The 26,218-nt window shown below is 46.3% G+C and overlaps 1 protein-coding gene across 5 annotated transcripts; it reads right to left on the reverse strand.

Moving 5' to 3' along the window:
- Positions 1 to 221: 221 nt before the first annotated feature.
- Positions 222 to 24,767, reverse strand: AAR2 (AAR2 splicing factor). Of its 5 annotated transcripts, XM_045053677.1 has the most exons (5): positions 24,700 to 24,715; positions 24,377 to 24,438; positions 21,132 to 21,937; positions 17,559 to 17,788; positions 222 to 372 (listed from the first exon to the last, which is right to left on the reverse strand). In XM_045053677.1, exons 3-5 carry the CDS (start codon positions 21,886 to 21,888, stop codon positions 343 to 345), a joined length of 1,017 nt encoding a protein of 338 aa, XP_044909612.1. In that variant the 5' UTR covers positions 21,889 to 21,937; positions 24,377 to 24,438; positions 24,700 to 24,715; the 3' UTR covers positions 222 to 342. The 5 variants fall into 5 exon arrangements, with proteins under 5 accessions (XP_044909612.1, XP_006929854.2, XP_006929855.2 ...); XM_006929792.3 differs by lacking the exons at positions 222 to 372; positions 24,377 to 24,438 and adding an exon at positions 6,862 to 8,214 and having other exon boundaries at positions 24,700 to 24,767; XM_006929793.3 differs by lacking the exons at positions 222 to 372; positions 24,377 to 24,438; positions 24,700 to 24,715 and adding exons at positions 6,862 to 8,214; positions 24,470 to 24,681.
- Positions 24,768 to 26,218: the final 1,451 nt, after the last annotated feature.

Raw genomic sequence — 26,218 nt, forward strand, 5'->3', positions numbered from 1 at the left:
GCTCTGGACCATCCTGGAGCACCCCCTTACCAGCACACATGCTGGTGGGGCAGCGGCAATGCTGTCTGGGAGGTACATCCCCAATCAGCAGGTCAGCAGCCACTTAGTACTCCAGTGCCATCGCTGAGGCCCATGGCACCCTCCGTGCTGCTGGCCAGTGAGCCCAAACTCTTCTTCCCTTTGGGCAGGACACAACTCACCAAGTGACCTTGGACGAGTTCTTTTTCCCTCCTGGGACCCTGGTTTCACCAACGGCAGCATGAGCGGTGGCCTTTGAACTGTGACACCTTGGGAGTCTGGCAGATAGGCAGGCCAAAGCCTCATGATGCAGGAATGAATTAGTCAGGATTCTTTGGCTGCAAGAGCAGAAACCTATCAAAAGGGGGTAAGAAAAAGATATTGTATCTGTCTTTCTGTGATGGCTTTTTTCCCACAACAGAATGTCCTCAGGGCTTGTCTCCACATTGTCACATATTGCAGAATTTCCTTCTTTATTAAGGCCAAATAATATTCCATTGCGTGTATATATCACATTTTCATTATCCATTTATCTGTTGATGGACATTTAGGTTATTTCCACATCTTGGCTATTGTGAGATATCTAAAACAGTCAGATTCATAGAATCAAAGAATGGAATGGTGGTTGCCAGGAGCTGGAACGATGGGGAAATGAGGAGTTACAAGTCAATGGATATAAAGTTCTGGTTAAGCAAGATGAGTAAGTTCTAGAGATCTGCTGTATTACATTGCACCTACAGTCAACAATACTGTTTTGTGCACTTAAAAATTTGTTAAGAGGGTAGATCACACGTTAAAGGTTCTTACCACAATCAAATAAAATTAGTCAATAAAAAGGTATTGTATTCGCTCATGAAGGAGGAAGCCTGAGGATTGTGTGCTACAGGTAGGGATTGATCCAGGTGCTCCAGTGATTTATCAGCTCTTTCTCATCTCTCAGCTTAGCTTCCTTCTGTGTTGGCCTCATCCTCATTTCTGGTGCAAGGGCTTTTGGGTATAATAAGCCCTATTAGGTCCAACTGAGAGTCCTCTACTCCAGAACTCCAAAAATAGAAGGCACCCTTCTGCGCCTATGAGAAGCATCCCAGGGATGCTAGGCCAAGTGGCCTAGCTAAAGTTGTGTCTATTCCTGCAGATGGAAGGATGGCTGAATTACTGTAATTGGCACTCCTCCCAAGGATGACATAGAATACATAAAGTTTTCCTCAAAGCAAAGGAGGCTTGACGCTAGAAGAGAGGTGAATAGAAATGAGTTGTACAATCTACTGGCCATTCTAGGGGCCCCTTTAAGTGCAGGGACAGAGCCTTCTCAGAGAGGGAGCATTTACGCACTTAGCCCCATGCTTGGAGCAAGGCGTCACAGAATCATGAACAGATGATTCTAGCCCTGAAAAGCCACAAGAAACTACCGCACATCACCAGACTGTGATAGCAAGGGCCAGCTATGTATGCGGCTCTGGCTGTAAATGCCATGAGGGGGTCAGGAAGGCTTGTGAGAAGCCCTTGGTGGCTGAGGAAAGGACAAGGGTGGAGGTGTGAGTCAGGGCGTTAGGACTTCAAATCTGGACAGGAAAAATCAGAGTAGATGTGAATCACGAAAGGTAGGAGTGGGGATGGATTAAGTGGGGCTGAGGAAACATGGTTTTGACTGTTGCAAAATACAAAATAAAAAAGCATAACACTGGGAAAAACTAGAACAAAATATGGGCCCATATATACTTCATCCTGATGGATGAATAGACTTTTAAGCATTAAAGCAGTGGGAAAAATCAAATCAAAAAGAACAAGCTTGACGTATTTGACATACAAAAGAGTAAAGCATACAGTTCAAAACATAAAATCGAAAGGCAAATCGGGGGGAAATATTTCTAACATTTAGATACATTACAATAAGATAAATGCATATTTTATAAAAAAAGAAGATCTGACAGAAAATGAGCAGAGGACATAAACACTTTCCAAAGGGGAAATGCCTAATGGTGTAGGTTTCTTCATTCGAAATGTACCACGAAGACCCCCCAACCTCTCACATCCCACTCTCTACCTTCAGGCTGCTAGGCTCCAAATTAAACCGTTTATTGATCCACAGAGGGGATAGCAGGGGAAAATACCTGCGCAGATGCCTGGGCATGAAACCAGCCTCTCAGAGGCCCCACATCTGGCAGCATCTTTCTCTAAAGCAAATGTCTTTTGCAGATTGCACTGCAACTCTGGTAGGACCGAGTGAGAGGGGCCTCCGCTCTCAGGCTCGGGTGCACCCCGGACTAAGCAGCCCCTCAGCAGCCCCAGTGGTCTGTAAGGGGCAGAAGCAGCCTCCTTCTGGACCAGATGTTGCTCCTCTCCACCTCCCTGGAGCCGGGTCGATCCAGTGTGCCCACGGGCCAGATATGACACAGAAATTCTGCGTGGAAACATGAGGCAGCTGTTGCGAACCGAGGGGCCAGTAAGTTGTCGGGCTGGCAACCTTGGATCCACGGGTAACTCTCACAGATGATGTAACTGTCTTTCCTGAGGAGTGCTTGGAGGTGGCCAACACTGCTGCATTTATACAGGTGGGCTGGAATTCTGGCTCTGAGACTCGCTGGCCTGAACCTCACCTCTCGATGCCTTGGTTTCCTCATCTGCACGATGAGGAATAAGGACTTCCTTGAAGAGCTGGTGCTCCGCCCGAATAAGGTAAGGACCCAGCTCAGTGCCCAGCAGCTGGGAGGAGGCCCCCACCACACGCTGGGTCATATTAATCATGAAGCCCACGGAAATGCTGCGGGTGGGAGTGGATGCAGGGGTGATTCTTGAGCAGGACAAATCAGTACCAACTGCGGCTGCACACACCCCCGGTTCTCTGTTACCACAAGAGAACCCTAACAGCAAGCAGACCCTCCTCACTGCCCACTGGCAGCAAGAACACCCACGGTGGAGGGGGGTGGGACGCAGAGCCACCACAGCCTATCACACCCCCTGATTCACTGCTTCTCAACAGAGCCATTTCCAGTCCCCTGCCTCCACCCCCTGGCTCAGAATTCCTGTGGCAGCTGCCCCCTCCCCCCAATCCTTCCTCATGCCCCACCGGCCCAGATATACCACAGACATGTGGGAATGGGAAGGGCTGACAGATCCCTGATGGGACAGGAGAGAGGGCATTTGTGTGGGGATGGGGACCCCACGAGTCAGTATTGTGCCTAGATTCTGAGACTGCAGCGAAGTAAGGGCTTATCAGGCTAGAAGAGCCCTCGAAAGGCCTCTAGTGCATCCTTCATCTGAGGCAGGAATGCAGTCCAATATGTACACCTGACAGCAATCTGGCCCAAGTCAGTACCCTCTGTCACCTGGGTTACCACTCTAGCTTCCTTACTGCTGTCCCCACTCCCACCCCTCTCCCCTGGCAGTCTGCGGCCAACGCAGCAGCTTGTGATCCTGTTAAAACAAAAGTCAGACCACGTCACTCTTCTGCTAAAAACCCTCTAATGGGTCCCCATTTCACTGAGTGAAATGCTTACAGCCCGTAAGCCCTGGACAATTTGATCCCTTGTGGCTGCCCAGATTTCCTCTCCAGCTATTCCCTGTGCTCTCACCATATTGACCCCCGGTGTTCCCGTAACCCACCAGGCATGCTCCTGCTCTAGGGCTTTTGCATTCCCTGTTCATTCTGCCTGGAACGCTCTTCCCATGGATGCCCACATGGCTCCTTGCTCACCTTCAAATCTGTGCTCAAATGTCACCCCATTTAAATTGCAACATCTCCTCTTACCCTCCCAGCACTCTCAATGTCCCTTATCCTGCTCTAGTTTTTGCCAGAGCATTTCTTACAACTAACAATCTCTGTAACCTACTTCTTATGCTTGTTGTCTGCCCCTCCCCTCCAAATGAGCGTAAGCTCACCGGGGCAGGCACTCAGAAAGTACTGTTTGGATGAAGAAGGAACAGAGCCCACGGCAGCCTCCCTGTAACTTCTCCCATGGTTCCCAGCTCTGCACTCTGAAGGGCGCAGAGACCTCCTCCGTCAAGATAGCTCCCCCAGCCTCTCTGCTCATGGGTGAGGCCCCGCATGTTTCTCCAACTGCTTCTCACGTAAGAGCTCCCTCTCCCCAAAATGTAACCTGTCTGTCAGGATCCCTTTAGAAGTAGAGTCCTGACCTGAGCCAGGTAAAAATGTCTGGAGGCGACACAGGAAAAATAGAGAAATCTGGGGAGGGGAGAAGATAGACAAAGAACCAAGGAGGAAAGACCTGTGGAGTTTCTTTCACACAGGCCATCTGAGAAGCCCCCTACTTCTCCTACCTTCCTCCCACCAAGCATTTTAACCAATAACTCCCAAGATTCCTGTTCTCCAGAGAAACCTGGAGATAACCCTGTTATCCCAGTGAGCACCAGATTGAGGATGCAGGACAGAAGGCCTGGCAGGTTGGGGACACACCCCTCCCCCCAGCAGGGAACAGCCGACACTATTTCTGGCTCTCATCACCCCCAGCCCCCATCTCAGCAGGGAGGCCAGTTCAGGGCAGGAGCCCAGCGTTGGGGAAGAATGAGCCAGCATGAGCCAGCATGAGCCAGCAAGGAGACCCTGGATACTCCAGAGGTAGAATGTTCTAGTGAAAACAAAGCCTGCCTGGGCCAGATGTATGGGACTCTGAGGCATAGAGGTGCCCTGGTCTATTGGGGACCGAGGAGAGGAGTGGACCTGCGGAATCACAGGACCACACCGCCCCCAGTTATCAGCAGGTAGCTCAGGTGAGCGTCCCACTCCATTCTGCTTTGGGTCTGGTGGATGTCACGGGGATGTGACTCAGTGACGGCTTTGCCCATTCACCGTGCATTTCCAGCCCCCGTTGCAGCAGGGCATTTTGGCCAAGCCAGAGTCTGATTAGTTGGAGAAACTGACATGTCACGGTGCCCTGAGAATATTAAATAATATTTACAAGGGGATGACGTTGGGAAAGTAATTATCGATGGTGAGAGGCAGTCAGCGGCGGGGAACTCCCCCACCGCTCAAGCAGTGACAAATTAGACGGATGGGCTCAGATCAGCGAGGGTTGTCGTGGGGACAGCGGGAGTGGTTGGAGACTTGCTACCTCTGCTGATTCTGTTAATAGGATAAAGCAGCCTTGCAAATAAGAGCCAGGCCTCAGGAGGCCTGCATTTGAGGGGATTTGGAAATCAGGCCAGGTCCTGCCAACAGCTTCACTTTTAGATGTGTTAGAAGTGGAAGGAGCTTACAGATCAGCAAGGCCACTGGCTCTCCATTTGCAAGGTTTCTGCCTTCCAGAAATATTGCAAGTATTAAGTAATAATTAATTTGTTTTCACATTTTTTATTCATCAAAGACACATAGAGGACTGCCAGCTGGGACCAGCAGGAGACAGAGTCGATGTCACTCCGGCCCCAAACAAGAGACCTATTGGTTTTTTGTCAGTCCGGACACATTATCCTGTGCAAATGTAGTTTCCCTTTTGAAAACATTTAAAATAACACAATGGTCCACTTTTAAATTCTTGAGGGAGCCTGGAGAATCTATATCAGAAACCCCAAATCTAAGCAAACTCTCTTACTTTATATGTAAGTAGACCGAGGCCCAAGGAAGTGACTTGTCCGACTTCACACAGCTGGCTGGCAACAGGGCCAGGCCTAGATCCGGGAAGCAGGGAGAAGGGAAGGCTGTCCTAGACCTGCAAGGGCAGGGAGAGAGTACATCACAGCAGTGAACACAGCAGCTGAGTGTGGGCTCTGGCCACCAAGGGGCTCGGGTTTGACTCTTGTGCTCAATCCTTACTAGCTGTGGGACGCCGGCAGAATGACTGAAGGTCTCTGAGCCCATTTTCTTACAGTAAAATGAGGATAATAGTAGCACCTAGCCCATATTTTTGTGAGGATTAAGTGAACTAACAGAACACTTAGCAATTAGTGGTTACTTTTTCTTAATCCCTGTTTGTGTGGGTTGTAGGGGGTAGTGGGTCTGTGTAGATAGCAGACCAACAGCTTGAAGAACATACTCACATGACCCAACTTCCAGACGCTGCTCTGACAATGCCAGGAGGACACAAATTCTGTCCCAATGGAACTCTAAGTACTAAATTGCAATGCTGTTACTTCTGGGTAGTTACTCAAAACTGAGTGTGCCACAGGACCCAGGCCATATCCAGATTCACAGCCTCTGAATCCCTGTGGGGTGGGACTTGGAAATATGTACTTTAAAAAGTTATTATTGAGATATAATTTACATGGCATAAAATTCACCATTTTTAGGTGTGCACTTCCAGTGGGGTTTTTTTTGGGTATATTCATAAGGTGGTACAGCCATCACCACTCGCTAATTCCAGAACCTTTCTATCACCTAAGAAACCCCGGAGCTATTGGCAGTCAACCCCCTTCCCCACTCTCCCAGTCCCTGGCAACCACTAACTTCTCTGTGGATCTATCCTGGACAACTCATATGAATGCAGTCATGTAATGGGTGGGCTTTGTCTGGCTCTGTTCATTCAGCACAATGTTTTCAAGGTTCATCCATGTTGTAGCATGGACTAGTAATTCATTCCTTTGGAATGCGTACTTTTAACAAGCTCCCCAGGTAGTTCTGATGAGAGGGCTTTGGGTGGAAGAGGATAGCAAATTCACACAAGGAGGAACTTCTGGTTATTATAAAGCTATAGGGCCTCGATCCTTTCCGGTATGCCTATCTCGGAAGCCCCACTGGTCACAGCAGGCAAAGCTGGCTGCTTGCCTCCTCCAGAGACTGAAGATGTTGGGCAGAGTCTCCTGGTGCTCAGTAGGGAGATGTGGGTCTATGGACAGTGGCCTGGCAGCTGAGAACTGGGCAAATTAACTGCAAGAGAGACTCACACAAGGGGATTTAATCTCAACTCAAAGACTTTAATGTACGTTATGCTCTTGGAAAAACATCTCCAAGGAAACAAATGGAACCAAAAGTCTTAACCAGCACGGATTCTCATTCAGAAACCTGGTATGAGCCGCAGCCTTGGAAAAGAATGGCGCAGGGATTCTGATCGTAGTACAACAGTTTGAGGTCAGGGTGGCAGGACCCATGTATGTGGGTACACCCTCAGGACTCCAAGGGAATGGGAGCATCATTACTCCTGTGGCTGACAGCTCCACAGCAGGACTGGGAAGATCCAGGTGGGTCAGGTCATCTCCAGAACTCTGAACACAGAGAACTTCAGCAGGGCCAAAGAAGCCTATTCTGAGCAAGAACCTTCCTCTTTGTTGTTGAATCTCCAGGTCATCAGAAATAGTCATGGTGGCTCTGGTGAGGAATGGGGATGTACAGAGGGGCTGCCAAGTCCCACTTCTGGGACTGAGGTCTCAGAGTGGAATGGAAGAGAGGAACGTGGCATCAGCAAGGCCCCTGAGGTCAGGGGCCACAACAGTCTTGGATGATTACCCACTGGGACCTCTGGACAGGAGGAAGGGATGTTGACGGAGAAAGCAAAAGCTGACCACTCGTCAGACTCAACCCACCTGTCTTCTGGGTTCCCCCTTCCCAATCTGGAGCTCCTGAGTGGTCACAGGCCTGTGTTTTCTGTGACGTGTTCCCATTCAACAAGGGACAGACAGAAATTCTAGCTCATTTCCCTAGGAACTTCTAGTTAACTTTTAAAGTCACCAACGGAGATCTCAGACCCTGTGCAGTCCAGGGTGTCTTGTTTTCTAACCATCCTATGGAATGAGCTATCAGTTCTCTTGGGTTTTTGGCTCACATTCTTCTCATTCAGAATGAAGTAGGGGTGCTGCTGAGGCAGGTCTCTCCCGAGAGCTTCTATAAGAGCCCATTTAGAATTCAGTTAGGTTAGTCCCATGGCCAGGCTGATGGGAGCCCATGAATGTGCCCTCAGGATGCACATAGCCTCTTTGGTACTGAAGAAACTTATTTACTGGTAAAAGAGGGAATTCTGGCTCTAACTTTGCAGAACCTGGTGGGGCCACTACCCCTACAGGTCCTGGTAGGAAGGGATGAATGGAGAGGCCAGGACTGCAGCTGTGTGGGAAGGGGCCTCCCCTGGCTGACAGTATTCCCCGTTAGGCAGTCTCCACACCCTCGGGGAGCTCCACCACCACTGGGGCACAGTCCTCTGGCTCTGCCTCAAAGTCCCACCGAAACTTCTTGGTCAGGTGAGCTTGGAACTTTTCAGCTTTCTGCCTCAGGGTGGCATCCACGGCAACGCTGCAGGCGGAGGAAAAGAAAACCTACAGAGAACAGAGGATAAGTCACTCCTGAGAACACAGTGGGGGCCGAGAAAGCTGTGGAAATTTCCTCATGGTGTTCAGCTCTCTGGGGCGGGTGGATCAGCTGCTGCTGGCACAGGCCCAGGCCACCTGCTGTGCTCCCCCCAAACCAAGAAAGAAGGTCCAAACCCAGCTGAGAAGCTGGGGCAGGACTAGAATGGAAAATTACTATCTTGGGCAGAGATGCCCCATTGAGAGTAAGGCCAGTGGGGCCATCACCCAGGCCTGGTCCCCTGAGGTGCTCTCCTGGGCACCTGGACAATAACTACACCAGCTGGTATCAAGAAAGGCTTGGAGGGCTTATAAGCAAGCCCCTGTGTCCCATAAAGTCACAGGCCCTATGCCAACGAGGTGGAACCGCTGCTCTAATCTACATGGGCCACAGGCTGCCAGACTGAGGTTTCTATTCCCTTTGAAAGTTGTCTTTGAGGTTCTTCTCTTGAAACTGTGGTAACACACACGTAACACAAAACCTACCAATTTAACCATTTTTTACATTATCGTTTGAAAAACTAATACACATGATATTTACCATTTTGACCATTTTTAAGTGTACAATTTAGTGGCATTAACTACGTTCACATTGCTATATAACCATCACCACCATCCATCTTCAGAATTTGTTCATCCCCCCCCAAATGATACTCTGTACCCATTAAACACTAACTCCGCATTGCCCCTCCCCCAGCCCCCGGAAGTCACCCTTTGCCTTCTGTCTCCATGAACTTGTCTGCTCTAGGTACCTTGTACAAGTGGAATCATACAGTACTTGTCTTCTTGTGCCTGGCTTATTTCACTTAGCATGAAATGTCCTCAAAGTTCATTCATGTTGTAGCACGCATCCGAATTTTCTCCCTTTATAAGGCTGATACTCCATTGTATGCATATACATTATGTTTCCCATTCACCTGTCAATGACCATGTGGGTTGTTTCTACTTTCTGGCTATTATAAATAATGCTACTGTGACATGACAGGAGTCCCTGCTTTTTTTTTTTTTTTTTAAATATTTTTTTTTTCAACATTTATTTATTTTTGGGACAGAGAGAGACAGAGCATGAACGGGGGAGGGGCAGAGAGAGAGGGAGACACAGAATCGGAAACAGGCTGCAGGCTCTGAGCCATCAGCCCAGAGCCCGACGCGGGGCTCGAACTCACGGACCGCGAGATCGTGACCTGGCTGAAGTCGGACGCTTAACCGACTGCGCCACCCAGGAGCCCCCCTGCTTTTAATTTTGGGGGGTATAAACCTAGAAGTGGAATTTCTGGATCATGAGGTAATTCTGCTTAATGTTTTGAGGAACCACCATATGTTTTCTACAGGGGCTGCACCGGTTCACATTACCATTAGCAATGAACAAGGGTTCTAATTTCTTCACGTCATTGCCAAGATCTGTTATTTTTTCTTATTTATAAAAAAAAAAAATTATTTATTTTGAAAGAGAGACAGAGTGGGAGAGGGGCAGAGAGAGAGAGAGCGAGACACAGAATCTGAAGCAGGCTCCAGGTTCTGAGCTGTCAGCACAGAGCCCAACGCGGGGCTCGAACTCATGAGCTGTGAGATCATGACCTGAGCCCAAGTGGGACACTCAACCGACTGAGCCACCCAAGTGCCCCCATTATTTTTTAGTAATAGCCACCGTAATGGGTATGAAGTGGTATCTCACTGCGGTCTTGATCTGCATTTCCCTAATGGGCAGTGATGTTAAGCACCTTTTCATGTAGATGTACTGGCCATCTGTATGTCTTCTTTGGAGAAATGTCTACTTAAGTCCTTTGTCCAGTTTTAGTCAGGTTTTTGTTATTGTTGAGTTACTGTAGTTCTTTATATATTCTGGATATTAATCCCTTGTTTTGATGTTCTTTTTAATTCGGTTTCATCTGATATAACCATGGGTAGGGGGCAGAACAGTAATTTTCTCTACATGTGATTTTCCTGGATCCCAATTACTTCTAAGAGTAACAGCAAACTCATTACTCTTTCTCATATTATTTTACTGTTTTCAAAGAAGTTTCAGAATATCCCAACAGACCCTCACAATGCCCTGGAAAGACACACCAGAATGCCTATTTTATGGAAATGGAGGCAAAGAGGAGTTAAATGACTGGATAAAAACCACACAGAAGGGAAAGGGTAGTTTTTTCCAGACTACCCTACAGACACAGGAGCATGAAGGTGGGAGAAGCTCTTTGTTCCACATCAGTCTAGTGCTGTGGCCAGCCCACATTCCACCATGGAAGGAATCTCATCTCCAGGAGCCTTGATCTGATAAAATTAACAGGTGTACTCTACATCTGATTCCAGGGACACCTGCTTCTCCACTGCCTATTAGCAGGAGTGAAGCTCATTTTAGCGGTCTCTGTTTGGATCCATTTTGTTGGAGTGGTAGCAAGGACAGAAGTGACTGAGGTTGGGGCGGAGGGGAGTATGTGCAGAAGCATGCGTGGGGGTTACAGAATTTGGTTTCATTAACTTGGGAATCGACTAAATACAGGAGCGGGAAGCAAAGCCACAACAAAACAGATCAATAACTAATTAGAGGGGTTGTGTGAGCTTGGTGGTGGGAGGGCAGCAGGGAAACTGGCCGCCTGTCTATAGGCAGCTAATGGAGCTTGCCCTGGAGTGCTGAACGTGGAGCCCGGCTGAACTCTGGGGAGGGGCCCCTGTACGGGAAGCAGAGAAGCCTCATTTCAAGCAGCATTAGCTCTGGAGGCCCTGCATACCCTTGGGTGTGCCCCAAGGTCCTGGGGAGGCTGCTGGCTGAATTTGCTAAAGCCTCTTCCTGTTCCTCTTCTTACACAGTAAACTGTACCCCTCTCCACACAGCCCTGCCTCTCCAGCCACATTGAGCAGCTGCCAAACATGCTCTATTGCCTCTTCTGTGCCTCTCTACACACACATGCTTTTTCCTCTGCTTAGACTACCCTTCCACCCCAACTTTCACCTTCTTCACCTACTAATTTCCACTAGTGACTCAGGTCCAGCTCAGACATCACCTCCTTTAGTATGTCTTCCCAGACCAAGGATGGAACAGGTGCTCCTTTATGCTCCTCCAGGGCCCAGGGTTACCACGAACATAGCCTCAATTTCAGTTAGGTAACAGCCCATTTGCTGTTGAGCTCTCCCAAGAGACAAGGAGCCACTCCAAAGCAGTGACTCTCGGCTACTGCATACCACACTCCTGGCACGGAGTCTGACATAACGGTGTTTAATGAGCAAAAAAATGAAGACCACAGGTTCTATGAAAATCCATTTTTGGTTCACTTTTGCAGTCCTTGGTACCAACTAATTGCTCAATAATTATGTGATAGTGCTGCACAACATAAAGGACTCATCCTGGGGAGGAGGTGGCCCCTGAATGCCACCAGCTCACAAGCTACCTCCTTGTGACATGCCTCTTATAAAAGCCCAAGCTGAAATGAACTGCTCCAGCTTCTGTTCCCCTCACACTGGGCCTGAGCCTTCCTTATAGCATTTCTCACACTGTGCTTGTATCACAGTGATCTGTGCTCCTTATGGGTAGAGGATGAGTCTTTATTCTCAATGTGTTCCACATAGCGTATCGCCCAGGGCCTGGCATAGAGTTAGGGCCCACAGGATGTTCACTGGACAGATATGAATGAGATGCAGGGGCTGCCCTGCATTTGGCAATGGCCAAGAGGGACAGGTCCAAACAGGCTGGGCTCATACTCATCATTCATCCTTCTCAACCATCTCTCAAACGATGCCGGGGAGTAAAATCAACCAGAGGCAGGTATAAGAGAAGGCTTCTGTCTGAAAAATAAGGCTCCTAATTTAAAAAGTGCTTTGTCCTTTTTAAAGAACTTGTCAATTTAATCTTTACAAGCCTGGACACTACAAACCTGGGAGGTAGGAGGCCAGGAAATTGTTATTCCCACTGTACAGATGAGAATGGTGATAAACACTGAGCAAGTTAATAAATGTTGAGCGAAATCCAGTCCAAGTAGAGAAACCTCAATCCTTTCTCCCTACCGAGACCTTCTTTTTGTCTTGACACAGACTTAATATATTAGTAGTATTTTCAGCACTGCCCTATGGGGAGCCAGGGACTTTTTTTAAAAAGCAACTTTACTGAGGTATAATTTACATACAACTAAATTCACCCATTTTAAGTGTTCAATTAGTTTTGACAAATGTGTACACCCATGCAACCACTGTATAATATAATCAAGGTAAGTATTAGTTTTTCTCTTTCGGTATTCAGTGTTACGAGTCTGAGGCCCACACACCATCATAATCAGAATACTGAATAGTCTTGTCACTCCAAGAAACTCCCTTGTGCTGCTCTTTAGTGGTCAAACCCTCCCCCTACCCAAGCCCCTGGCATCCAATGGTCTATTTTTGCCCATGTAGTTAACAAACTTAATATTTAAAAAACCCATGATTCAGAAAAGGAGATGTATAGACAGTACCTAGTTTTCAAGTAAGAATTTACTTTGATTCTCTTGTTTTTAGATTAATTTTATGGTTTCTTCAGAACATTTAATAATGATCTGTTTTACTTTAATTAAAGTGAAATCAAATAAACACTTAACATCACTGAGAAATGAATCATCTTAATATCGGAAGATTAATCCTGGATATTTAAAAAATATTTCTGAAAAAGGATAATAACACTTGACAAAAAACTGCATTTATCTAAAACTAAAAGTAAACCCCAACAAAAATAAAATAAAATACAATAAAAGCACAGCCCTTGGGTATTTTTCTTTAAATATAGAAAAAGGTATTCATATTTTCATCATTAAGTCTATATATTCTAAAATTGTAAATAACTTTAATCAGAGATGTGAGAGCCTCCTTTTAAACCCAAGTTAAATAAATTGAGTTCAGTCAGGTCACCTTGAGAAATTCAAAATATCAAGGTGGGTAGCTGAGTCACTATCTTATCCTATTTTTTGGACAGACAAAAAAGATGAAATTTCCTAATTTTTCAATTCCCAAATGGTTATTCAACTTAGAATGAAACTAGCCAGAGGTAGAACATTCTCTTTCCACCTGCAGAAGAAGAAAGTGGTCTTAAAAGCAAAACTATCATTTCACAATGATTACCAGGAGTAAAAAGCAGCAGGAATCATGTCTTCTGACGTCACTTTAAAGACTTTGGAATGTTTCATCTGGGGCTAATAAATGGGAACCCACCACAGGCTTCAGAATCAAAACGCAGCCTTGCTATCCACTAGCTCTGGTGATCTTGGGCAAGATGATGTGACCTCTCTGATCCCGTTTCCTCACCATAAAGTGAAATTATACACTTAACTCTGAACATTGTTGTGAAGGCTAAACGAGATAATGCACACAATAAATGTGACAAAGGGATAGCTGGTGGCAGGAGGTGTACGAGCAGGTAGATGAAATTGATCATGGCTGGTGCTGTGATAAAAATACTATAGACATCATTGTCAGAGCCAGTGTTTTCCATCAAGAGTTAAAGATGGACACTGGCATTTAGAATATTGGTAAGAAATGAAGCTGGAAAGCATAGGTGGCCTACTGTGACTAAAAGTATTTTAAAAAACAGGTTACGTGACTATATGCCCAAATGCTATGCAATCAGCAACGAGAATCCTTATTTTGTACATAACTCACTTTCTAACACACTATTAAATTCAGATTATCCTTTCATTGGTTTTAAACAAATTATGGTGACTCAAGTTGCTCTTAATAAAAGAAAAAAACTGTATCTATTTTTGTAAAACAAATAATTTTTATTCAACCTAAATCCATGGGATTTATAAAAATCAGTGGCATCTATTCAAAAGGGCCTCTAATGACAGAGGCCATTACGTGGCTAATTTTATACCAGCTAATGTGGCAGCCTTTAAGTGCTTACACATACAAACACCAGTCCCTCTCCGTGGGTAGCAGCATTTAAGTTCCTAAGTAAGAAAGCCAGTTCCACTTACTTGACTACCTGGGGGCAGAGCAGGCGGCTGGCTGAGGAAGGCTTTCATGGACTGATTCATTGACTCATACACACCCTGAGTGAGTGCGTCTGTGTGGGGGGACTGGATTCTCACTGCCAAGATGGTACCAATGTTAACTCTCCATTTAAAAAAAAAAGGGGGGGGGGCGGCGCCTGAGTGGCTCGGTCGGTTAAGCGTCCGACTTCAGCTCAGGTCATGATCTCATGGTTCGTGGGTTCGAGCCCCACGTCGGGCTCTGTGCTGACTGCTCAGAGCCTGGAGCCTGTTTCGGATTCTGTGTCTCCCTCTCTCTCTGACCCTCCCCCATTCATGCTCTGTCTCTCTCTGTCTCAAAAATAAATAAACGTTAAAAATTAAAAAAAAAAAGGTATTATAATATCCTTTTCTACAGTGTGCCTGTTGAAATCTCACTCATCCTTCCAACACATGGTTAAATGCCTCCTTTCACAGCCACTGCTGATCCTCTACCTCCTCATATTGCAACCCCAGTCTTAATCAACCAATTCCTTTATGATGCTTATACTGCCCTTTGATCGCACTGCACTATTTATACCCATCATATTAGAGGCATCTATTTACACTACCACATGATTGATGCATTCCATCCATCTAAAAACATCCAATTACACAAAGTGAGAGAAATGCTAGGCCTTGACTAGGTGTTGAAAATAACCAGATGAACAACAAACAGGCTTTGGATAAAAGTTCACAGCTTAGTGGGGAAGTCAGGCAGACAACGTACATATTTCAGCATGCAAGGCCTGTGCAATATAATAGCAACACGTCCAAAGTAGGCTAATAATATGTAAAGGAGAGAGATCGGGGATGGCTTCACAGAGAAACGCCTTGAGGGCATCTTGTAGGATGAACAAGTCCACATCGGGTAGAACAAAAATCATGTTCTGTTAAGAAGGCATGAAACATGGGCATAAAGTTTCAGTCATGCCAAATGAAAAAGTTCTAGAGATCTGCTGTGCTTATAGTTACCAATACTGTACTGTAAACTTAAAAATGTGTTAAAAGGGTAGATCTCATGTTATGTGTTTTGTGCCATCGGGGGAAAAAAAAAGGCCTGAAATAGCATGGCATACGTGGGAATGTGCAGGGAGACCACTATTGCTAGAGTTGACATGGGGGAAGTAGGGAGAGGAAGGAGAAGCTGGAGAACAGGTCAGGAGCCAGATCAGAATGGGCCTTGTGACCTATGCTTGGGCTTTGAACTTTCTAGGAAACAAGGAGATGCAGAAAAGTAGGATCATGTCCGCATGTCAGAGAAGCAACTCAGGATGCAGCATGAGACATGGGTGGACTGACCGGGGTTGGCGTGGGAGCTGACAGACTGATGCAGTCTAGATGAGACCACACAGGTCTCAAGGCCTGCCTCAGGAAAATGGTACTAGGGCATGACAGCCTTCTAAACAATGCTGTCTGGAGGGACTTGAGTCAATTCATTTGTTTGCTTTCCCACGTCAGGGACTCTGTCTTGTTCAAAGTTCTATTCCCAGTTCTACAACAGGGCCTTGAATATAGCACATGCTCAGCAAATACCTGCTAAATCAATGAATAAATCCCTCAAGGGCAGGAACCCTGACTAACTAATATATGTAACCCTCAACACCTTCAGCAGAGTGTTGTATATAAAGGCAGGATGCTCAAAAATATGTGTTGATATATTTTTTTAAAGGCACCTGTCCTGGATTTTTCTAAAAAATGAACATCAAATGTTCTTGGTGAAAAGTCCAAAGACAGAATTCTTCCATCAGCTTTGCACACTCCACTTGGGCATCTAGCAACCCATCTGGGTCCTCTCTGCTTCATAAATCATTGTTGGCAACACAGCGTCAGTAATTAGAGCTCAGCTGTCGGTTGTGCTGACAATGGTCAGGACAGCCAATGACACAGTGTGGCCCTCCTATGTTTGTGTGACAGCATTAACGCACATCACAAGGGTAGCACGTCATTCCCATGGGCCACTGCCAGAGGCAAGTTAGCAAGCGGATGCCCCCTCTCACCCCTCATCAGTTACTGGCTCACACAACCCAATAACTTTGGTGGGGGGGGGGGGCAGAATTTCCCCTTAGGAGGAAAGATGAAGGGATTTAATTCCTCTGTTATATCAATAGCCAGTAAAAGAGCAGTTTTAGAACTCTTCTGAAGTAGAATACGCCAGGCTCAAACCATCAGCTGACCAACTTGTCCCCATGGTCTACACAAGTCTTCCAACCGCCAGAGTTTTGTCAGCTGCCTGCTCACAGGGATTCTTCCAACAGTATGTTTTTTTCTCGAAAAGTGTCCACTACCTGAGAAACAAGCCCCTGGTGGTATTTCCACTAATGTCAATCAAGAATCCTTACTGGGGGGATCTACGTCATATGCAGTACCTAGGGGCATAAGCACAAGACTCAGGCCTGGTTTCAAATCCCGACTCTGCCACTTACCAGCTCTGTGACCTTGTATAAATGACTTAATTTTTTGAGTCTCAATGTTCTCACTTGTAAACAGGAAATAATCCTCCCTTCCTTGAAGGGCTTCGGAGAGATTAAATGAGGGAATCCAAGAAGCATGATAACCATGATGCCTGATACTCAACAGGCATTCCCTGAAAGTTCGTTCCTTCTCTCACCCTGGGAGGGTGTGGGAGGTTAGTGAATAGCCACCTTGTAAGGAGTGGGCCTCATAGTGGTATCACACACAGGGAGAAAAAAGCAGCTCAGGGAACAAAAGTATGGAAATTGACAGCTTCTGCATCTTCTACACTTGAGAAACTTACAAAATGTGAGTGACAGAGGCTGTCCCAAGAACATAAAGGAAGCTAATCTATTTGCAAAGGGAGGAAATAGCACAGGATGAAGATTGTAAGTTGTTTGAAGCTTCTTCCCTAATTATCACTCATAATGAAAATTTAATTGCCAAGTTAAAAGCAAATTTCACTTTTTCGGTCAGAGAATCTCTGCAGAAACTGGCACGTTTTGTTTGAACAGGAAATCAAAGTTACTTTAATGCTTAAATGAGATCTAAGGAGCTGCAGATGTTTCCCTGGAAATAACAAGCTTCAAAACTCTGTCCTACTGGGTAGTACCAACTTATGGCTACAGTTTTGAGCTGAATAACTCATAGAGGTGGAAGTTATTCAAATGCCAAGTACCCCACTTCATGGCACTCCAGGAGCAAGTCAGGGAAATGGTGGTACAGAGAGAGGGTCTCTGGCATCAAGGAACTCACAACTGAGTAGAGGAGAGAACCAGGAAACAGCCCGAGGTTAGGTAACTGAAACAAAAGAGTAACCTTCCCAGGGTGCTTTCACCCATCCTAGCCTTAATTCTGACCCCCATGGGTGTCAGCCAAAAGATGGCTCACCTGTAAGGTGCTGGTGAGGAAGTTGTTCTGGGAGACAATGTCCACAAAGAAGTCAGCGGGGATCTCGCCAAGCTGGTGGTACAGGATGGAGATGAGGTTGATGTAGAGGGTGTGGTGCTTCACCATGGCTTCTTCAGACCGGCACAGGAGATTAAGGAGCCGCTTCCAGTGCTCAAATGCCTCATACACATTCCCCAAGAGGAAGCATACAAATGCAAACTGGAGTTCACCTGAAAGGCACAGAGAGAATGATCCTGAGACGGTGGAGTGCCGGCTGACTGTACAAGGCCGCCAAGTCTACTGGACCTCAGCAATGGGTGGTGGCCTTGTATCCTGGCACCCCTGCAGAGCACTCCTACTAGGCGGGGTTTTGCACTGAGCAGATGCTCAGTAAAAGTTTGCTGAACTGCTGTAAACTCAAGCCACGAAAAACCAAACTGTGGTTTTGTAAAATCAGACTACAAAAGAAGTACACCTAATATATGCCTGGCACTTAAGAAGTTTACCAAATGTGTTCATGCATATTATGCCAGGCAGATCCCAAACTGGACTGCCCAGCAGAATTACTAGCAGAGCTGATTAAAGATGAAGCTGCCCAAGCTGCACCCACGGAGATCCTGGTTGAGGACAGATGATGAAGCGTCACTATCTGTAGCTCGAAAAAGCTCCCCGGGTGATTCTGATGCAGACGGTCTGTTCCAGCACCGGGGAAATGCTGTACTACACCCCGTAATCCTCAGTGCAACTCCAGAAGGTGTTCAGGGAAAGTGGTACTTGTCTCATTTTGCAGATGAAGTCAAGGGACTTGCCCAAGGTCACACATCCAATGCTTGCCAGTGGGAACAACAGAAAGGTAAAACAGATTTCCTATCGGGTGACAACAGTTCCAGAGCCCCCCAGAAGAGGAAAATTCGTGAGTATTTGTTCCAGGCTTAGCCTGCCAGCCAAAATCACTTGCATTTGCTTACCCACAGGGCTCTGTAATTGGATCTCTATGAACAGCTTTGTGGCTAAATAGCACCAGCTCTGGAACCAAACTACCTGAGTTCAAATCTCAGCTCTACCCTTCACAGCTGTCTGACCTTGGGCAAGTTACTCAATCTGTTTATACCTCAATTTCCTTAATTGAGGGCTGTGGTGAAGATTAAATGAATCAGTATAGTACATGTAAAGCATTTAGAATAATGCCTGGCACAAAGGAGCACTCAAGAAATATCGGTTATTATTATTCCCACATTTCCACCAGATGCCTGTCTCAAACAAAGAGACCTGATGATCCAGAAGCCACTGTCCTTGGGCAAGCAACTGGGTCTCTCGTTGCCAAGATATACTGTTGCTGATGAGAGACATTCTCTCTGGCTTCAAATTTAATGAGGGCTTCTGTGGTGTTATACCTACATGTGGGCCATACAAAGAACAGATGCACTCAACACCAAGTACCTCTTTAAATGCATGCTGTTTGATCTCTGTTCCCTCCAGAGACCCGAAAAACTAGTACCCTATTCCTAGGCTTGTGGAACTAAGTTTGACTAGCTGCCTGGTCCAGATATTAGATGTTGACTGATATTTTCAAGACACAAATTTTCTTTGTACGATTGAGGTTAATGATTTGCTTCTACAGTTGGCTTTACCTGGTTAGTTGTGGAAATAGGAGCTTATTCTCTGAATTTAGGGCACTTACTTGAATTCATGCATTTCTGGCCTAGTCTAAAATTAAATTATGAGATCAGAAATAATTTCAAGGAGCTGTCAGGAAGATATAGTTATCCCTGCAACAGACCCTTCACAAGATTACTGTGAAGAACTAAAATGTTTAAGAGGTAGAAAACAGGATTTCTGTTCATTTCTAAGCCAGAATTTCAACTGTTACTTATTAAACGATAATACTGTTTAATGCATTAAGATGCACCCATTAAAACATGCCCTTTCATCAGCGAGCCAATGATATAGAGGACCCTATATTCAAATTTCTCATTGATCTTCCAACAGAAAAATAGGCAAATACCTGGACAATTTGTAAAAGAAAAAATATAAATAGCTGTTAAAGGTGTGACAAATGTTTGTTGTCACTAGCAATCAAAGAAATATAAATTGAAACAAGACATCGTTCTCCAACCATGCAGTCTTTGCTAAATTGACATTTCAGAGGTGATACACAACAGCCTCACCCCAGCTGGCAACATGCTCCCTCTGATCAACAATTTCAGCCCTGGGGGCGCCTGGGTGGCTCAGTCGTGAATCCGACTTTGGCTCATGGTTCGTGAGTTTGAGCCCCGTGTTGGGCTCTGCTGACAGCTCGAAGCCTGGAGACTGCTTCGGATTCTGTGTCTCCCTCTCTCTCTGCCTCTTCCCCACTCATGCTCGCTCGCTCTCTCTCTCTCTCTCAAAAATAACCGTTAAAGAAAGTTTTTTGAACAATTTCAACCCTAAATGTATGTCTAAGTACACACAAGGATGTTCACTAGATGACACAATAGAGAAAATAGGGACATCTTAAAGGTCCATCAACAGAGGGTTAGTTCAATAACTATGGCACATAAGCAGCCACATTAGAGGGACTGTTTCAATGACATAGAAAAATGTTTATATTAAAGCAGATTATAAAATAACAAAATAATATACTGTAATCTTGTTTTTGTAAAAAAATCACATATACACACAAACACGTATAATTAAGTAGAAGAAAAAAAAAACTAAAAGGAAATTCATAGAAATATACAGAGACTCAAATGAAATACTGCACATAGATACATACATATATAAAAGACAAAAAGTTAATACACCAAAATGTAAAAAAGGTTATTTCTAGATGGTGGCAATTGGGAGTGAATTTTTGTTTTGCTTCTCTGATGACCATATATTATTTTTGCACTAAGGGAGAAAAGCAATAAAAATTTTTTAAAAATCGCCATCCTGGGGGCCTCTAGGTGGCTCAGTCGGTTGGGTGCCCGGCTTCGGCTCAGGTCATGATCTCACAGTTCGTGAGTTCAAGCCCCACGTCGGGCTCTGTGCTGACAGCTTGGAGCCTGGAGCCTCCTTCAGATTCTGTGTCTCCCCCTCTCTCTGCCCCTTCCCCACTCACACTCTATCTCTCTCTGTCTCAAAAATAAATAAACATTAAAAAAAATTTTTTTTTTTAAATCGCCATCCTGGTCTAAGCCAGTGGAGAGACCAACACCTTGAGAGAATCAGAAGCGAACTGAGGAGGCAGATGGGAACCCAGAGCCCTGGGCTCTGGTCTCATTTCAACCACATAGTTGGCCAAATCCTTTCCATCTGTGAACCTCAATCTGTAAAATGAGGGGCTGGGCCACATCAGTGGCTCCCAAACACAGGATTGGCTGCATCAGGTTCACCTATGGCGCTTGCTTACTATATAGACAGACAGACAGACAGGTATTGCTCCACTCCAGATCTCTTGAATCAGTCCCCAGGGGGACTGGGTGAGACTTCTTCCTTAGCCAAGTTTAGGAACCACTGGACTAGATAGTCCAAGATGCAGCCCTTACTCTAAAGCCCTCTACCATACACTTTTCCCCTGGCCCACTCCCAAAGAGTCTCGTCCCTCCTCACCGAGCACATCCTGGGGGCTGCTGGGGAATTGCTTGCTGAGCACAGTCTCCAAGGCATAACTCAAGTCCATGCTGTGCCTGGTTATCTCTGCTGGCGTGGCACCTGCCGGGTATGTCTGTGTGGGCAGCTCTGAGAAGCGGATCTCCGTGCCGGCTCTGGGCTTCATCTCTGGCAGCCGGGCCAGGCCCTCCTGGTAGCTTTTGCACTCAGTGCCGCAGCGAGGTAGATTCTGCTTTATCCGGTCCTTAGTGTGCTTCATGGACAGCACAGGAAGCACCTCTGAGAAGGCACAGATCTGTCGGCTCTCAGGCTGCAGCTTCTCCATTGTGGCCTCACTGATGAAGTTGGTGAGTGAGATCCACTTCTTGAGTGTGGCATATGGGTAAGGTCCCAGGAATTGGTCCAGCTCCTGGAGGTTGGCCCTCATGGCCTCCACCTCAGCCTCTGGGGCTGGGGACAGGTCTACCTCTTCTCGAATTGCATTCCAGCGCAGGACCATCAGCCCCCGCTGCTGCAGGCTAAGGAAAAAGCCCATACGAGGCCCCACCTCCCTGGGATTGGCCTTGTCCACAGAGCTATAGTGGAGGAAGTGGATGCCTGGTGGGATCATCTTCACGCCCCGGAACTTGGGCCCCACCTCCCAGGAGTTGTAGTCGATGCCAAACTCTGTCCCCTTGGGCATATTCAGGATGACCACGGTGGCCCCTTCAAAGAAGAGGCGCTTGGCAAGCTCAGGATCCATCTGCATGGCAGCCATGAGACCAGTGGTACGTGACCAAAAGAACAACCCTTCTTGTCTTACAGAACTGAAAAAAGAAAGAAATCAGAGTTCATCATTTGCTGAGGATTCTCCATGTGCCAGATTGAATCAGACCCTTGACATAATTATCTCCTTTAATCTTCACCACAAACCTAATCAGTTTTACCAATGAGGAAAATAAGACTCACAGAGAAAGAGGATTTTGTGTTTTAATGAGCGAGAACACTCACTTCACAGCTAGAAAGACATCAAGGAGAAGTGACATGCTCAAGGTCTCACAAATTAGAACTTAGGTACCCTGTCCTCCAGGCCAGTATTCTTCCCACTGTCCACTCAGGATCTGCTCTCACATCTCTCTCTCTCTCTCTCTCTCTCTCTCTCTCTCTCTCTCTCTCACACACACACACACACACACACACACACACACACACACACACACAAAACAGAGGCTGAAGGTGGGGAAAGCCTGGGTGGTCTATTCGAAACTATAACTGTGCCTAAATTGTCTTACACTACACCTCTGCCTAAACTCGATTGCTAAAGAGTCCCAAGGACTTGAGAAGGATATACCCAATTTCTCATAAGCCAAAGGAAGGCCCAGATATGGACAAAAGGTGGAAAGTGAGTGCTCAGTATCTAAAATTCACAAAAGGTTTGGGAAGTGGAGAGCTTTTCAGCCACAAACCTCCTCTTCCCATTTTACACATAAAAACCCTAATGTCCAAGGAGTTAAACAACTTCCCAAAGGGTGCACAGTCAGCAGAAACTCTGGACCACTTGCCCAGAATGGATTCAGGTGGTGTGGCTGGCCCAAGATCAGTATTTAGAAGAGAAAGAGCTTAGAACACTTATTCTACCCACCTCTGAACTATCCATGAGGCCATACTGATAAAACATGTATGCAGGCAGATACTGACTGGGTGGTATTTATAAGGAATGGTTTCAACATGAACTAATTTAATCCAAACAATTATCTAACCTTCTAGTCCCAAGATACTTACCTATTCAATTCAGCAAGTAATCACCAAGCGCCTGCACTATGCCAGGATCTTTGCCTGAAACAATAATCTGTGAAACATCCACAGAGTAGGACAGTCACTGCCCTCTAGGCACTTCTAACCCAGCCAGATATACAAACAAGACCCCCAAATGTCACAAACAGAAGAACCAGCTGCCTGTTTAATTTGTCTTACTCTTATGTTAAAACTAAACTGGGGGGAAAGGAAGACCAACCAGTTTCCAAAAATGTTAAGGGCATATTTTATCATCTTAACCCAAAACTACTACAAAGGACTCTCACTCTGAATCAGCACTTTTTTCTCAAACTGCAAATCACAACTCATTCATGGGTCAAGAAAGCAATGTAGAGTTTCAACCAACATTAATTTTTTTAAATGAAAGGAACAGAATTAAAAAAAAAAATCAGAGTGCATCATGAGTAACAAAGATAATAACTGTTTTCTGAAGTTTTTTTTGTGTTTGTATGTACTTTCGGTCATAAGGTAAAATGCATTTGTTACTGTAGGTCACAGTCAAAAGTCTGAAAGCCACTGCTAACTAATTTGCATCATCACCTTCTTATTCCTAACCCTGAATTCAGAAGGTACTTAATAAATACTTGCTAAATTAAGAGCTATTGCATTCAGAATAATTGTTCATCAATTAGCCATTTTCCCTTGGGGCATCTGTGTGCTCCTCCTTCATAATGACATTCCTTTATTCCAATTCCACCAGCCCATAATTCTCCTCACTGTATCGTCAGCAGCTGGCACATGGCCTGGCACAGAGAAAATGCCCTGGAATGCAGAAAGTCACATCCATCTGCTTCTCTCTACCGCATCCTTACTCCAAGTTACCTGTCCCTCACCCAAAGAGTGCCTGCCCCTCCAATCCGCTCTCCATCCAACAGCCAGAATGAACTTTTTGAAGTGCCAATCTAAGCATGTCACCACCCACACTTAATGTCATCTGAGTGGCTTCTCATGTGGCTCCTGGAAAACCAGAATTCCTACCGTGACCTACAAACCCTACAAGGTCTATGCTGCCTGGTCCCTGGCAACTCCTCCAGACTGTTTCACACCACGCACCCCACCCCTGCAAGCTCTCTGTATCAGCCACACTGGCCTCTTTTAGACCCTCAAGCAGGAGTCTGCTCTGCATAGGAAACTCTTCCCTCCCCTATTCCTCAAATCATTTTTCTAATCTCAGCACAACTGTCATTTCCTCAGTCCAGCTTCCTTGAGTCCATGTCCCGGGGCTAGATCAGGTATCCAGTGATACACTCTCAAGGCACCTTGTACCTTTCCATTTCATTTATCAGGCTGCAAATTTGCCTATGTTTAATAGACAGCTGTCAGCTCCGTGAGACTTGAGCCTTTTTGTACCTCGAGCACATAAAAGATGCTTGATAAGCATTTATTTAATGAAAACATGATATCTATTTTGTAGATGAGAAACGACGGGATGGTTTGGGCAAATACCTTACCCAAAATTACAGAGTCGGACATAACCATGTCGGACGCGGCCACAGTCTCCGGCCCCCAAGTTCTAAAATTAGGGGAAAAAAGCGCGAAGTTACCCCGGGTGCCCCAGGAAGTAGTGGCGACGGTGTCTCTGGTGACGGTTTCTTAGGGAGAAAGGCCTGCAGAGCCACCAGGGTCCCACCACCGGCCAGAGACCAGGACGCGTACGTCCCGGCGAGGTATCCCACTTCAGGGCACTCCGCGATCCGGAGCCGGGAAGAGGGAGCCCGGGCCACACAGACAACGAAAGCAGAGGAGTTAAAACAGGCCAGGACGCCGCACTCACCAGCTTCGGACTCTCCCCACTCTGAGACACCGGGGAAACTCACCGGAAGTTCTCGCGCTTTGGCGCGGGACGGGCGCGACGGGGAAAGCGGCCCGGCAGAGCTCTTGGTCTCGGCAAGAACGGTCCGCGGCTGCAGGTTCCGCCCCATCAAATGTCGTCTTTTGCCACTTTCAGTTACACGTTTCAGCTCCTGAGCCATGGGTAACAACTTTCACCAAACTATGCATATCCTGCTCCAGAAACACATCCACCAGCACTGGTCCTTTGGTCTCAGTCATTGTTGCTGAAGCTGGGGTCAAGATTATGACTGCCTAGTAGCCACAATCTGATGCTCAGGAATGGTCCGGGTCGGCCAGTATCTACCTGAGTATCACCTCTGGCCCATTATCACCCAGTTTCAGCTTCCAACCACACTTGGCCCTAGAGGAGATTGTCGGATTGTCAGAAATCCAGCCCCCAGCGTGGAGAGGAACCAGTCTCAGCCACAGTAGCCACCACATGGATCCCTCCAGCCATAATCGCCCAGTATCCTCAGGCGGTGCAGGCAACGACAGTCTTAGTCTCTGTTGTTTCCCTGGAACGGAGTAGGAAGCGCCAGGCACAAAGTCTCAGCTGGATATATAACTAGATATACATACAGATGAAGATGTAGATATAGATCAAGTTCAATTAACTATAGTATTAATAAATGGATTCTATTTGGGGGCCTAGCTCTGTGCTGCGTGGTTGTATCAGTCAGGGTTCAACCAAAGAGGCAGAACCAATAGGAGATATATATTAAGAGATTTATTGCAAAGAATTGGCTTATGTGCTTGTGCGGGCTGGCTAGGTAAGTCCAAAATCCCTAGGGCAGGCCATTCTTATGTGACTTCTAAGCCTTACATTAACCCTAGTAAGTAGGTATTAGTATTCCCAACTTACAGAAGAGAAAACTGAGGCTCAGAGAGGTTACACAGCTGGAGAGTGGCAGAGCTAGGATACAAACCAAGGTCTGACTGGCTATTCTTGTCCCTGTGCTGCTGCTGCTTAGCTAGCCTGTCATACTTCCTCAGTGACAGCTGGACACACCAATCTGTCTCAGTCGAAACTCATCTCTTAGTGGGCTACAGACTAAACTGGGCCTTGAGGTCATGGTTAATCACAGTAAGATGCTACAGGATTAACCAGAGATGGCCTTCATCAGTCACAGTCATGCATGTCAATCTCAGCCTGTTGTGTCAGTTCCATTTCCTGCACGAAGAAGCTCAGCTCCCTCTCTGAGCTTCCTTATTCCCAGTGTTAGGTGCTGAGCTCCACAGTCTGGTCTCAGAGCTCCCCATTCCAGCTGAGCTCACTGTTTTCTCAGACACTCCAGGGCACTGAATTATGGGCATGGAAGCTATAGATGGTGGCCCTGGAATCCCACCTTGTGGGTCACATCTCCATCCGAATCAGGGTTTTCAACTTTGGTACTATTGACATTTCAGACCAGATAATTATTTGTTGTGGGAGCTGTCCTGTGCATTGTAGGATGTTTAAG

The sequence above is a fragment of the Felis catus genome, chromosome A3 (assembly GCF_018350175.1).
Source record: "Felis catus isolate Fca126 chromosome A3, F.catus_Fca126_mat1.0, whole genome shotgun sequence".
Taxonomy (NCBI): domain Eukaryota; kingdom Metazoa; phylum Chordata; class Mammalia; order Carnivora; family Felidae; genus Felis; species Felis catus.